Here is a 14,141-nt window from a genome sequence, read left to right as displayed (position 1 = left end):
CAACAAAAGAAATTGTACAACTGCATCAGAAGACATTTTCTTATTAACTATTTCGCTTATGCATTCATAGAATCAGTGCTACAAAGGAATTTTCCCCTTATTTTTACGCTCTAAGGAACTCAAGTTAAAACGAAACGACGTAAGAAAATATCTCTCGGACTCCAAAACGCATACATATTCAACATTAATGTGATCATGAAAAAGTTAATGGTGAATGTTTGATTTATCACGAGACGGAGCGCAAGCGGTCCGCGACTCGACTGTTCAGGCGACACGCTTTTGTGTCGCCGTCGTCGTTTTATGTCCAATTAATTTAAATAATAGCTGCCTCCCGACCTACCTGCCTGCGACTACTGCGACCCGTCCGTCGCATGTCGTGAGTGTCGTGACGACAACCGACTACGACACGCTCTACTTTGTTTTCTACTCATTTGTTCTAAACATTTTGATGATATCTCGACAATTAGTAAATGACAATATATTTTATGAGAAAAGTTTTCATAAAATTGCACCTGGTTAAAATAAAACTCATATGTAAAGACAGTATAGATTTCTATGTCCAGCCAAACTTGTTTTGTCAAGGCTAAAATCTAAAATAGGCTGACCGTAACGTAGTAGGTAAGTTTTTCTATTAAGATCAAAAGAGGTTGTTCATATTCATATATGCAGTCCATTATGGCCCTAAATAGTTATAAAGCACTCTAGACTTTCAAATTAGCATGTCTTAAAAGCGGATTGATCGCTCAAAAGTTGTTCATTGTGTTCTCTAAGGGGGACATTTGTCTACCATTATTATTTCGGGCCGGTTTTTTCATGTACCTGCCTACATGGCGCCTAACTATTCATATTCAAATTAGTGTTTCTTGTTGGGTAATTTTTAACATTTATTTACAATTGTGTAATCCGATCACTTGGAAGATAAATTGAATGAGTCTGTGTAAGTGAGATAAATTGATGCTTTCCATGCCACAATCGGGCGTTAATAATGATATCGAGTTCCAATACAGCGCACTGGAGACCGGAGGAAACTGAGAATTTATACAAAGCTATTATATGTCTCATGGACACGTCATGATGCTTACTGATCTTTGAGGAATTTTATTAAGTGGAGGTATGATTATGACTATGACCAATAGGAGCGATGAGGCCGTGCGGGTTTCCCGATGGTGCTCCGGGCCGGCTGGCTGGCCGGGTCAGCTTATTCATTAACGCTCAGTTCCTCCCACCGGCGTCGGTCATTTTACTTTATTTATGGCCGCCGACTCGAGGTGAGACCCCAATTTCGCATGCGCCCGTGGCTTGATAATTATACCCTAGCTGCGGCTGAAAAAGGTCGCTGTTTTATATTGAATATGAATAACTCCCCATGATACCCTTGGATACTATATACCTAACCTTTGTTTTTAGTTTTGTAGGTTATGCTGCAACTATACAGGATGCACATAAAACTGTACGGAAGTTTTTTAGGTACGCTTGTCTTTGTATGAATTTTCCTATAAAACGAGAGAGGAATTGAAAAACTTAATAGGATTGATTTTAAAGACGCTTAGACGAATGTTCTTCTCAAGGATAAAATTTAGAATTTTCCTTTCATAAATCTAGATCTCTTTTTTGCATGTCTACTATGCTACACAACTTCCTACATACGCTTGAACAAAAAATAAGTGCTTAGGTATATGATTGGAATCAAAGTAAAATTTGAATCTCTTAAGATATAAGTATGATTTTAATAAGCTATATTTTTTATTAAATATCTGTAGGATCAGAAATCTTCATACGTGTAAAGTTTGAGCTTCGCAATAGTGTCGCAACTAAGTAGTTCTCGCTAGAATTAAACTTACATAAATATTCAATTTTTCAACACTTCGCACTCGATATATTATGGGCGTACATAATAACCGGTTAATGTATGTATGCAATTTTTTATCCCCATAATGCGTTTGCCTCACAGGTAATCGTTTATCGCAGAACATGAATACTAAACGTCCTATTTATTGCCACCAATAAAATAAGTCAAACTCAACGGAAACTTGTAATGGCTATGTGTATGTATATTTTATGGATAGTAATACATAGATAAGTGGGAGAATAAAATGATTCTTGTTGTTGATGACGCGTGTTGAGCTTTTACGTAGCACGCGTAGCAAAGCTTCTAGTATGTTGTACTTATAAATTAAATTTGATAATAGTTAGATAGATAGATAGATATATTCTTTATTATGTACACCAATTAACAATCAACAAGAACAAACAAAAATTTTGAAGTCGGTGACACAATGGGCGGTCTTATCGCTAAAAGCGATCTCTTACAGACAACCTTTACTGTAGTTATTGCTGAATGTATAAACTAGTATGCTTAACTCAATTTATTTGAATATCGGTGCAGTCCTTTCGTTTCCTGATGTATCTATATTCAATTCAGTCGCATAAAGTTAATAATTTATTACGTGCAAACTTTTTATTTATTCGTCTTCCATATAGAAACTAAAATAAATATGGAAACAGTGCAAACTTGCGATATTCACCTGCAATATAACTTAATACATGGAAAAATATGATGTGGAACCAATCCTAGTACCTAATTGTGAACAACTGATTAGTGAGTGGCGTGACAAATTGCTGCCAGTTCAAAACGTCTATGTAATCAGCATGTTTCTGTAGATTAACCTCTAACAGACCTATATAAGGCACATGCAAATGCTCTTGTAAGGAAACTGCAAAATAAGGATCCTACGAAGCACTAAAAACCGGTAAAGATAACGTTACAAACGAAACAAATATATTTCTTGGTACATAAGCATGAATTTATTAAAGATATCGAAGGTCCAAACACAAGAAGGTCGAAGGATGTGGTGGCAAAAAGCTCTCTCATGTCCGCGATGTCGAGATAACATTAAACTGAGCATTTGTTATCCTTATCTCATGTTGGAGCGTGGCTAATGTGGCTGGAGGCAGATACACCCGATCGATTTATGTCGTCCTGGCACCCACGACAAATTGATAATTAATTTTCCAACGATGCGTTTGATGGTGCCGAATTATTTTTGCGAGGTCGTTCATATCGCTTTATTTTAAATGGTGATCAACATTAAACGGGTTTAAGAAACGTAAATGTTTATATCTACTAAATTAATAAATCGTGCCGCCGCTTCTCGGCTGCTCACAATGACATTTGACTGATGTTCCACTGTACTATGCATTGTTCACAAGATAAGCCGCATTAATTCTCGGTCATGCCACCTGATTGGGTTCACGTTCATTCTTTATGGAATATTTTCTATTTACATTATGCAAACTGATTTGTTCGATTTTATATTACACACAGTTACCTACACACAGTTATTACACACTTAATTGAGAAACAACGAAATACACAGTTGTAAATTAATTGTATAAAGAATTGATATTTATTGTTAGTAAATTCTAGAATAAAACTAGCTGAAGAGAGTTATATGTCAAACATAAAACCTAATACAGCCCGAAGAAGTGACACATTAAAAAGGTTATATGCAATCAAAAAGTTATGTCCCGCTCAACTATTCTCACGCCCTCGCGCCAGCGCACACAAAAGCCTCATCTAATGGACGGCCATTGATAAAAACAGTTACTACCTCAAAATAAATAACAACACGCGACTGTCGGACGAATTATCTCGCGCTATTTATGATAACCATTTCGAGGTCCTGTGACAAGTCCTACAAAAACGAAATGAATCATGTTTCGATAATGCGTCATCACATTAGAATAATATTTCGATAATGTTCGTTAAGTTTGTACAAAGCTGTCTATTTAAAGTGTTTTACGATCTAGTCGCTGAATTCCACGCAACTAGTGATGCGGAAACGACCGCAACATCTTAGTCCCACGTCAAATTGTCTCTTCAATAAATCATCAATAGATTTGATGCGCGTTACTACATGTAAACCAATATTCCATGAAACTCTGCCAAGATATGTTTTACAGATTGAAAAAGCAGATTGGTATCCTTCTGTTTATATTTAAGGTTTATAATTGGTGTTGCACAGCAGATTAATGTTGCAAGGTTTAAGTTGAAAAAACGAAAACCTTCTGTCGTCGGGTAATTCTGTAAAATCGTCGGAGACATCGGTTTTTATTTCGACCCAAAACAATCTAAAAACGTTCGATCTTTTGTGTAATATGACACTAACCGCGGACGCCAGCCTGACACGACAGCGGTCAAAGCGCCCAGATTTAGAATATGCAATTTATATTGTTTAGACAACCTAAAGAGATCTGTGATTTGTGTATCCCAACAATTTGTTTTTTTCTACCCGAATACACCACATATGTGGGTTATCAACACCTCCGATACGGTAGCCATTTCACACTGATAATTTGAAATAAAAAGACATGTGTCATAAAAATATGCGTGTCGAGCGACACATCACCCGGAGTGAGCCTGGTAAGCGCCGCTCTAATCCTTTAAAACAATGCTAATGGATCTACGTGAAGTCCACCGCCTTAAGTCCTGTCAACGTATTTAAACATTCGACCGATCGCCTTAACGCTTCGCTCGCCACCAATAAAGTTGACACTAAATTAGAACTTTTATTCCTTTTCTACCCGAAAGCACAAAATTGTAAATAAATATTTTATTATACTTGTTCACTGGACGCATTTTAGTGTGAGCGATGAACACGGGTTCACGTCAAAACATCTTTATCGGGTTATTTGTCTTATAAAATATTATCAAGAGGCTCCTCGGGACCGTCAGCAAAAGAGGACGTATAGTGTGATACGTGTGCGGCTGTTTACTTTACACCCACGTGATGTGGTCACCTCGCTTTGGGGCGAGGGATAAACAATGAGAGAGGCGATTGCTCGTCAATGGTGTAACAAAGATGGTTTATTTTTCTTTGAAGTTGAGATCTCGATGAGAATAGGTTGTTAGGTGTGAATCATAGCGGCAGACCGTACCGCGGAGATTATGCGTGAGCCGCGCACCGGCGCGTACCAAATCCGACGCGACAAGCAGAATTATCAAGTTTTGATGTACTGATAAATCAATAACTCATTTCGATAACAGAGATGCGCCAGAATTCGCTTTTAATGTTTGACTTTCTGGTTTAGATCGAGCTTTAGATGTTGTTTTAGAGAGAGAGAACATTATGAGTAGATATTTGGGATGCTTGGATGTAAAGGGATGTGTTAAGATTAAAATGAAAAGTATGTAAATGTCGTGTGTTGTATATACTTAGCTACTTAGTTTTATCTATTAGACCTCTGACAGCGATCATATGATAGTGGAAGTAGCGGCGGCGCAGCACAAGTTAAAAGCTCGGAACCGGTCGCGTCGGAAGGGGCGGGCGTCGCCTCCCGCAATCACGTACTTGTCGCGTTTTCATCACCTGCTCGCTAAAAGTGACGTAATTACGGATGCAAATCGATCAACAGCAGTTATCGAGTCGACGAGGGTTGACGCTGGAAATTAGCGCGATACGCCACTTTATGTTTATAGCCTTCCGCGATTTAGCGAATATGGTATTTACGACGATGCAGCGGCAGCCAAGCTACGCAGTTATGAGCTACTTCTAACCCCCTTCCAGCTTTAAACTGATCATTTATATTTTCTCCTAATAATGTTGCTTTTGGAATTACCATAATTTATAGGTGTCGCAAAAGCTATTTCAAATTGGACGTAAATTCCTAAATACCGTTTCTAGAGTTGTAGTCATTACTAAAGCTGCCAATTACTTTCTCATATCAGGCTCACTATGCAAAGAGAACTGTGAGAAAACAAAGGATAAGTATACAAAGTTGATCGATGTCGGAAGCGTGGATTCCATCGCTCACTCGGATGACTTGCAACTAGTGAGCATGCTCTCATTGACTCCGCCATTGACCTCGCGTCAGCCAGACTTAGCGATCACAATAATATAAATTATGGTATTACATCCGTCTCGTGGGCATTACCAACTGTAAACACACAATAACGTGGAATAAAACATAACTTAACAGATCGGCCCCAGGGGTAAAAACGAGCACCCTGCCAGCACAACTGGAACCAATTATTTGTAGATAAGACGGTCCATTGTCATTCACACTTTGTACTCACTCAATAAATGAAGATTTTGAGATTTACAGAAACACGCATGAACTCAAAGGTACATTATGTTGAACACAACGAAGCCAATACACAATCCACGTGAGGGGAATGCGGCTAGTTACAACGTAACACGTATAACAACAGCTTGGAAGCAACTGGCGATGTAAATAATTGTTATTCAGCTTATTCTAACACAGGCACAAAGCAAACTTCATTATGTCTGGTAAGACACTTGCTCCAGTTGAGTGAATGAAGTGTAACGTTTCATTAACAGAGGTCTGTGGCCCAAGCAAACACCGCATATCGGTGTCTTGTTTCAAAAGTTTTTTTTCCAACATAGTGAAAGGCGCCCGCGTCTCCTTAAAAGCCTTGTGGACTGTATTCGTTAGCGCGCGCGCCTTTACATACGGAATATAGCCCTCAATGGGAAAAAAACCTCTCAGAAACGAGAAGAAGTGTCTATAAACCATGTTTGTTTGAATCTGTAATTGATTTTGGACTGTGATTACTCAGAAGATTAGATCTTATTGAAATAACATTAATTCTTACAAATTGCTTAATTCTCTATTATGTTTAAATGTAAATCGATATAATATAGTCAATTTGCAGTTTTCGCTTCAAGCAAAGTGTAAATGTTTAAGATTCTCTCAAGATGATTTCTTGCTCACAAATAGAATTTGCTAACGAGTTGAGGCGATTATGGCTGGCAACATTTCATAGTGTATTAGAGACGAGTGCCTGCGAGTGAATGTATGTGTTAGCGCTCCTTGGCCATGCGTTGCACTGACGACAGCCGCATTAAGACAACAAAGGGTGATATTTTTCGTGGACAAACATTAAAGGGCTTTGAACATGACAGACAGGTGATGCACACGATGCATATTTATGATGTGTTCGACAGCTAGTACACCACTAGGAATTATGGTCAGCCAATATTTGTAGTGTTTACATGCACACACCGCGACTTATAGCTGTGGAACAAGCAATATTGTACCATAAGTAGTTACTGCAAGTGCTGACTTACAGAGTAGTTATGTGAATAAGATGTAAAAGGGTGTCTTGTTATAAACTAAGAAGATCTCCTAACTTATTAGCTTAGTAATCAACACAATCCTTGTTTTGCAACACCGGGCCGTGTCTTAGCTATATAATTACGTAGTCAATCTAATACAGGTTATAAAAAAGTAAAAAAAAAAGAAACAAAATGGCCGCCTGGGCTAGTGATTCACACATTGCGGTTTCTCTGACTATTTGTGACTGAACAAAACGATTTGTGTGAAATCATTGATGGTCCCTCCCAGCATACCATCCACCAATCCGAAAAAAATATTCATTGCCATAAAGACAAGGTGTTAGTTTGATACAGGGGATATTATGCCGCCTAATTTGTACTTTGTAGCTCCGAAAATGTTGCTTTGAATCAACCATACGTTTTTGGAACGCGTCATTTTTGCAGGTACCTAAGTATGATGGGAACTAAGGCAGGCTATAAAAATCAAGCATTAAGTGGTCTTATTTTAGCTTAAATGATATTGTGTGCCGTTTAAGTCGTCGGGCGGACTAAACACATCTCCAACAATAATAAATGTACTTGGCCCGTCACTAAAATGTTAACATTGTTTATATTTTGGAAATCAATTTAGATAGGCAATTGTTTTTGCAAGTTTATTGAAGTATTTTAAACGATAGCTGTAACGGATAAGCTGACTTTGCGATACAGGTAAGTCGTCTATCGGGGTCTACGTGAACCTTTTACCCGACACCCTCGCGTAGAAATCTTGTGGGTTCGCGTGAACAAAATGAACGGTCGGCATAACAAAAAATGCCCTAAAACTATTTGTTGTGGTTTCCACAAAAAGACAAAAAACGGGACATCAAAAACCAGTCAGCATTGGTCGGCTTTTCGACTCCAGTGGCCTTGTAGAAAAAACCATGTGTTAAGGAATGTAAAGAGCCATTTAATTATCCTAATATATTGTTATGGTCGCGGAGGGAGGTGGTTATAAATTAGCGGCAAGTCCGAGCTTGAAGGAGGTGGCGAACGGTGCGCCATGTCGCCATGCTTCTATGGGAGAACAATTATACTATGAGAGATATGGGTTTATTGGGTATTTAGAGGAGTGCTAGTCTCTAATAATTCCCGTGCGTGCGCAGGCTGCGGACAGCACTCGCGTTCTCACGTTACTGCAGCCGCTGTTTCAGTGCGATGATCCTGAGAGTTTTTATTTCATTTTTACGTGAGTTCCATCGAGCGGCCTTCATTATGCGTCCGCAAGTGCTTCGGTCGCCACCGGTTCAGGTAGCTTGGAGTTTCGCTTCAAACTTGACCTTAGGTATTCGATACGCTTGTTATATTTTTTGTTAATCAATATAATTGAATATGAGCTTTTGATGTGGTGTAATTTGATAATTTGCGAAAATAAATTTACGTAAATTGACTCAGTCGTAAAAACTGGTTTAATATTCGAATCTTATTGGATGTATAAGTTGGTATGATTATATACATACATTATGTGGGTGCATACCGACTTGATGATAATCGTGATATTAGGGTATGTAGGTATCGAACGGGACAGGGCGAGGTGTCGGAGGCAGGGCTCCCCGCTGCGCGTGAGCATTGTGATCGACAGCTTGTTTACTAAAAATATGCATAATGAATTTATAATGGCCTATCGGGCCTGCCACGTCGCCTCGCCCCTTCATACCCGTACGAGGTCTGCTTCATCTACCTATTCAGATGTGAATGCACAAATCGATACCTGCTTACACTTTCGTACGAAGATAACTATTTATGAAAATACACACGTTATTGTATGAAAGAGTTCTTCTCTCGTAGTCACATTTATTACAAAGAAACAAATATTGTAAAGTTATTTTACTAATATTGTTTAAGGCCATCGAAGAAAGAATGTTGGTGTTACGATGGTGAGAGATGCTTAATTGCGCCACCGATGTGTTCCCACGTTTAAATGCAGCAAGTGTTTGTGTAAGCATTTAGCATTCGATTGTTTTAGTGCGGACCGAGACGTCTGCAGAGAAGCAAACATTGAGCTTCCTGAGCGTGCACCAGCGTCCCCCCCCTTCGCCGCACCTCATGCCGATGTCTTCGCTTTTCTGATTACATACATACCTCACTAAAGATAACCTCATTACCAGCACAATTACCTTATAAAATAATCGCTTACAGCAAGAACAGGGATCTTTTTTACATTAGGAATTTTGATGTCTTGAAATGTCAAAAAATAAAAGCTTCGCAGACGATGCTAAATATGTCGCAGTTCTCGCAACTCTTTATTAGGCGGTTGAAACGTTCGTAGAAGTAATTATATACGGTGCTTCAAACTATCTGTCGCATGAATGTGGCCGAATACACCGGCCAGGCGGGGCGCCCGGCCCGGTTCCTAGCCTCGATTCGTTACGTCAATCTCCAAATTCTGTTCACATTGAAATCTGCATAGAGTGAGTTGACATCGCGCAACAAAGCCGCCACGCGGAGCGCCCAGCTTTGTCCGCATTTCTTTATAAATATTTTGACATTTCCCTCATTCGTCCCGCGGACCTGGTGCACAAACAAATCCGTGTGGATCCTTTTGTGCAGCGTGTGTAATTTGATTTATTCTTTGACGACAAACGTCCGACATCCTGTGTTGTGAGGCGTTGGGGCGGCGCGTTTGTCCATTTGTTAGCACATCTATTGGTATTTTCTTTAGTAGGTGTAAACAAAAAGTTTCGCATGTCTTTAGAGCGTCGATATTGTTTCTTAAAGGTGCATCGAGTGCGCACTCCACTTACGTACCTTTTAGGTGGTCGACGCGAATTGCGATGTAAATATTAGAAATCATTATGTTTGCACAGGGCTGTTAACACTAGTAGGGCTTAAATTGTTACAATATGCACTAACAATCGCGCTCCAACATACTGAAACTGCAAGCTTGAGTGAACGCTTATGTGGTTGAATCATTGTTTATGTCTGCGCTCATCTACAATCTTGGCATGGAAGTGGATACAAACACATATACCTCACTCTATAGTCTAACGTAAACGTTACTCAATACAGTTCTATTCAGTAAAGGCACCGTATAGTTCCGCTGTCTGGTTAGGAAGATTTATGTAAAACTTGTATATGGAATGTGTCATAACAAAGAGTGAATGGGAAGGTGTAACGTTGCAGAGATGCAAGGAGAAGCTGAACACGCTGGCGATCAGCGTGATGAACCAGTGGCCGGGCGTGCGACTGCGCGTCATCGAGGGCTGGGACGAGGAGAACTCGCACCTGGAGCACTCGCTGCACTACGAGGGCCGCGCCGTCGACCTCACCACCAGCGACCGCGACCGCTCCAAGTACGGCATGCTGGCGCGCCTCGCCGTCGAGGCAGGCTTCGACTGGGTCTTCTACGAGAGCCGGTCTTACATACACTGCTCTGTCAAAACAGGTAATTCATCTTCCTGCAATCAAATAGTCACTGTACGTGTAAGGTTAATTTAGAAATGATAAACTGATAGGTAATGATAAAGTCTTATAATATTGTCTGTTCACTAACACTCCATTACACAAAATAATTATAATGTTAAATATAACACAATTTTAACTGTTTAAGCTATTAAACTGAATAATTTTAAAAACCTTTTATTAAATACACATAATAATTATTTAAATAGTTTAACCAAAGCAATTTCAAAAACTTCACAAAGTATGCAAAGCAAATAGTAAACTGCTGAATTTATTAATACAGATATAGATAATAGTTAAAGAACATAATCATAAATGTTTTTCATAGTATGAGCGCTGCCTATTTCGTAATGCACACAAATGCGTTTAAGTCTTTTGTATGACGGCGCGACGATAGTCGCACAAGTTCTGTGTCTTTGGAAAAAATACATGTGACCGGGAAACCGCTTTGTTTTGTACTAACTAGTTGAAATCAAATTAGGTTTGTAAAAACCCTGTCGTGAATTTCATGATCAATATCGAAAAAAATATGTTAAGATAAATAGATTTGTTTTCCAATTTGCAGTTCCCTTATAATCAATGAATGTATCGTCGTATAAGTTTAGTAACATTTCGCTAACTAAAAGTCATATATAACAGAAAAATGCGGTATTTCCTGACATACTATATTTTCTATGCAGTAAACAATAAGAATTATGTCATTGTACCATACGTAGGTGTCCAATCACATCTGGTTTTTCCGAAAAGAAAATCCGCTATTATGTAAATGTGTGAAATCATGACTGACAACTTACTGAAGCATAACAAGAGTGATAATTCACTAATGCAGAGTATACTAGTCGAGGGAAAACTGTGGTTTTCCTGAAAGCGTTCGTTTACACATCAATATTGACGCGGTGCTAATCATTGTAAAAATTGTCACGTGCTAATGGTAGTGTTTATCAATTACGGGTACATAACTGTATAATGCGGGCTACAGACTTCGAAACGGGCCAAATATATAGTTGAACTTTACAAGAAGAATGCATCTCAGACAGCTTCCCGCGCCCGCGCCCCGGCGGTGTCGATCAAACGGACGAACGAGCCTCTTGTTAGCATCCCTCTCGCTCACACTCGCGGACAGAAGTACAGCCGTCTCTTGCGCACGCAGCCGCATCGCAGCCAATCCCCCACTTCTATAATTACACCGGTGATTCAATGGCTACTTATATCTATATATATGTATACGGCATAACGATGAGAGAAGCGCGTATTTATATGTATGCTTGTGTTTTTAGATATTATGGAGGCATTCCGGCGCGTTCGCTAGTTCCCATTAATTTCGCAGATGGGTCTATAAGTGGTGCACTAGTCATGTTAACAGTACTAAGTGGCGGGTATGCGTGGTCTTGTTCTCAACACTTTGTAATGAACTGTCGGCAGTTTTTACTATAATACGAGCAGTTCAGAATTTCAAAGAATTTCCCACTATTTATTTGCGTCACTGAAATACTATTTGTATGTTCTATGACGTAAAACATTACGTTGTTTATTTTTCTGATACCCTTATTTGTGTGCAACGTAATTATTTACAACGTATTTACAACGTCATTGCTATACCACTACTTTTTCCTGGCTAACATCAAAATGATTTTTCAGTTGTTGTTTTTGAATTCTATATCTACAGCGATTAGTTTTCATAAAAATAGAAGCAGAAAACTATCCTTTTCCGTTCAAACTACTGTTCCGATAAGAGATTTAACTATTTCAGCTCTTCACAGTAAATTTCGAAATTAACACGGAAAATATCTTTGACTGTTTTTCCTCGGGTTAAAAGGCCATCGACCTCTGCATCCTGAATTGTAACTTTCTTAACCCAAACGCCCTTTGGCTTCTACCGTGGAATCATTCAAGCAGTAGGTGCCTACGGTCGATGACACATCACACTAAATTCCAACTTTCCAAAAACAGCGCTCAAATGTATCCTACTTTCGTAGCCTTTTCTCAAAATGTCATTCCACATTTTTTCGATAGTCGAGGATATTTCTTAAAACTAAAGGATAAATATTTTTTTTATTATAATTGGTTTTGGAAACCATTTTTGTGTAAAATAAATATTCCGGTCAAAAGTTATAGTTTATTGCATGAAACATCTTTAAAGTAACTTATCTTTAAACAACGATATAAAATCGATCATATACGTATACCGGCACAAAATAAAAGTCGTAAATTTATAAAAAAGATACCTAAAGTGATCCTAAAACGATAAAGAGCAGTCATTGTTTCAAAAGCTCGACCACTGATATCCGACGGAGTCTCCCGCGGTCGCAGGCAATTTGTTTCGATGTTTATTCATTTATTCTGGCGTTTTGTACGATCCGAGTCTTTTAGTATTAATTTGGATCTTATAAATAATTAATGTGCTTTGTGTAGGTATGTGTGTTGCGGTCGTGGCTCTTTGTTGGTCGCGGTCAAGGCCGGATCGCGCACGACCATCCGCAGCTCCTTATGCTATCCCCTTAAAAGTTACAAATCTTCCACTCCTGTATTACATTCAACACAATCTATCGTAAAGTCCTATGTGTCCAAATGTTTTCGTAGATTTCGACATCGTATTTTAGAACAGTATTAACATATTTTATTTATAAATTAACATTAAAGTCCTTTGTCAGTGTTATTAGCGTGTCATTTTATATTGAAGAAGCCAATTAGCAGAAACTCAATAAACTAAAATTCATCCAAAACACTATTGTAAACTATCTACTCGTATCTACAGATATAAAGTTTTTAATGATTAATCATGAATATTTTAAAGCAGGAACATTTTTCGCTCTAGCACATGGAATGAAAAAGAGACAGAGAAAAACTGGCCCATTATATGCTCGTATATTAAATTAAAGCATTCAGTGATTAACTCGGCGCCAATAAAACTATGCCGAGCGTTAATTTTTTGTGTTGGACTCGATTAATTGATTTTCATTGGTCGGCGATGATTGTTTTTTTATTCCGATCGTTGACTTATGGTATTTATCTATACCAACGTCATCAGTTTAGGCGGTGCATTTATACAAACTAGTTATTTAGTCATCCTTAACAGGATATCGCACTACATTTTTTGTTTATTTTACAATTCATGAAAACCGTAACATTTAGAACGCCAAGTAAGAAGCAATTGCATTTTTATCAATTATAGCATCAGTTGCGATAAATTAACCTGATGCCTGGCACAAGCTTGTTGTGCAACATAACATTCTTAAGTAAGACATTAATAGAGCAATGTTTTATGTATCAAACCAGATTCGTTCCTTCATATTTTCACTTTTTGCTACGATTAAGAATTCTTTGAAGCCGGCGGCAGATTAGAACAACATATACTTGAAATTATTACTATTGGAGTTGCTATTAAAGGGGCATAAAATCAATTTAGATTTTTATCGAGTCCTTTTGAATGTTTGTTTTCTAGGAATTTGGTCATTGATGGCATTAGTTTATGTAGTAACCGTTGTCGGACATAGAAGAGGCTCGTGGTAAATGGGGCGTGACCGACGACGGCCGAGACAGGTCACGACTCACTACATGTCACCACCCTAGCTCGCTCTGAAGGACGAATTTTAATGCGATATGGGCATGTAGTTTTATGGAGAT

At 38.6% G+C, this 14,141-nt stretch overlaps 1 protein-coding gene across 1 annotated transcript in view; it reads left to right on the top strand.

Annotated features, from left to right (window-relative positions):
- The window catches only part of LOC124631854 (indian hedgehog protein), a 38,588-nt gene that overhangs the window by 18,294 nt on the left and 6,153 nt on the right, over positions 1-14,141 (top strand). The window contains exon 2 of the mRNA XM_047166483.1: positions 10,239-10,500. Coding sequence (XP_047022439.1) covers positions 10,239-10,500 — 262 coding nt within the window. The remainder of the gene's footprint in view (positions 1-10,238; positions 10,501-14,141) is intronic.

The sequence above is a fragment of the Helicoverpa zea genome, chromosome 7 (genome assembly GCF_022581195.2).
Source record: "Helicoverpa zea isolate HzStark_Cry1AcR chromosome 7, ilHelZeax1.1, whole genome shotgun sequence".
Taxonomy (NCBI): Eukaryota; Metazoa; Arthropoda; class Insecta; order Lepidoptera; family Noctuidae; genus Helicoverpa; species Helicoverpa zea.
This window is presented reverse-complemented; position numbering and strand designations above follow the sequence as displayed.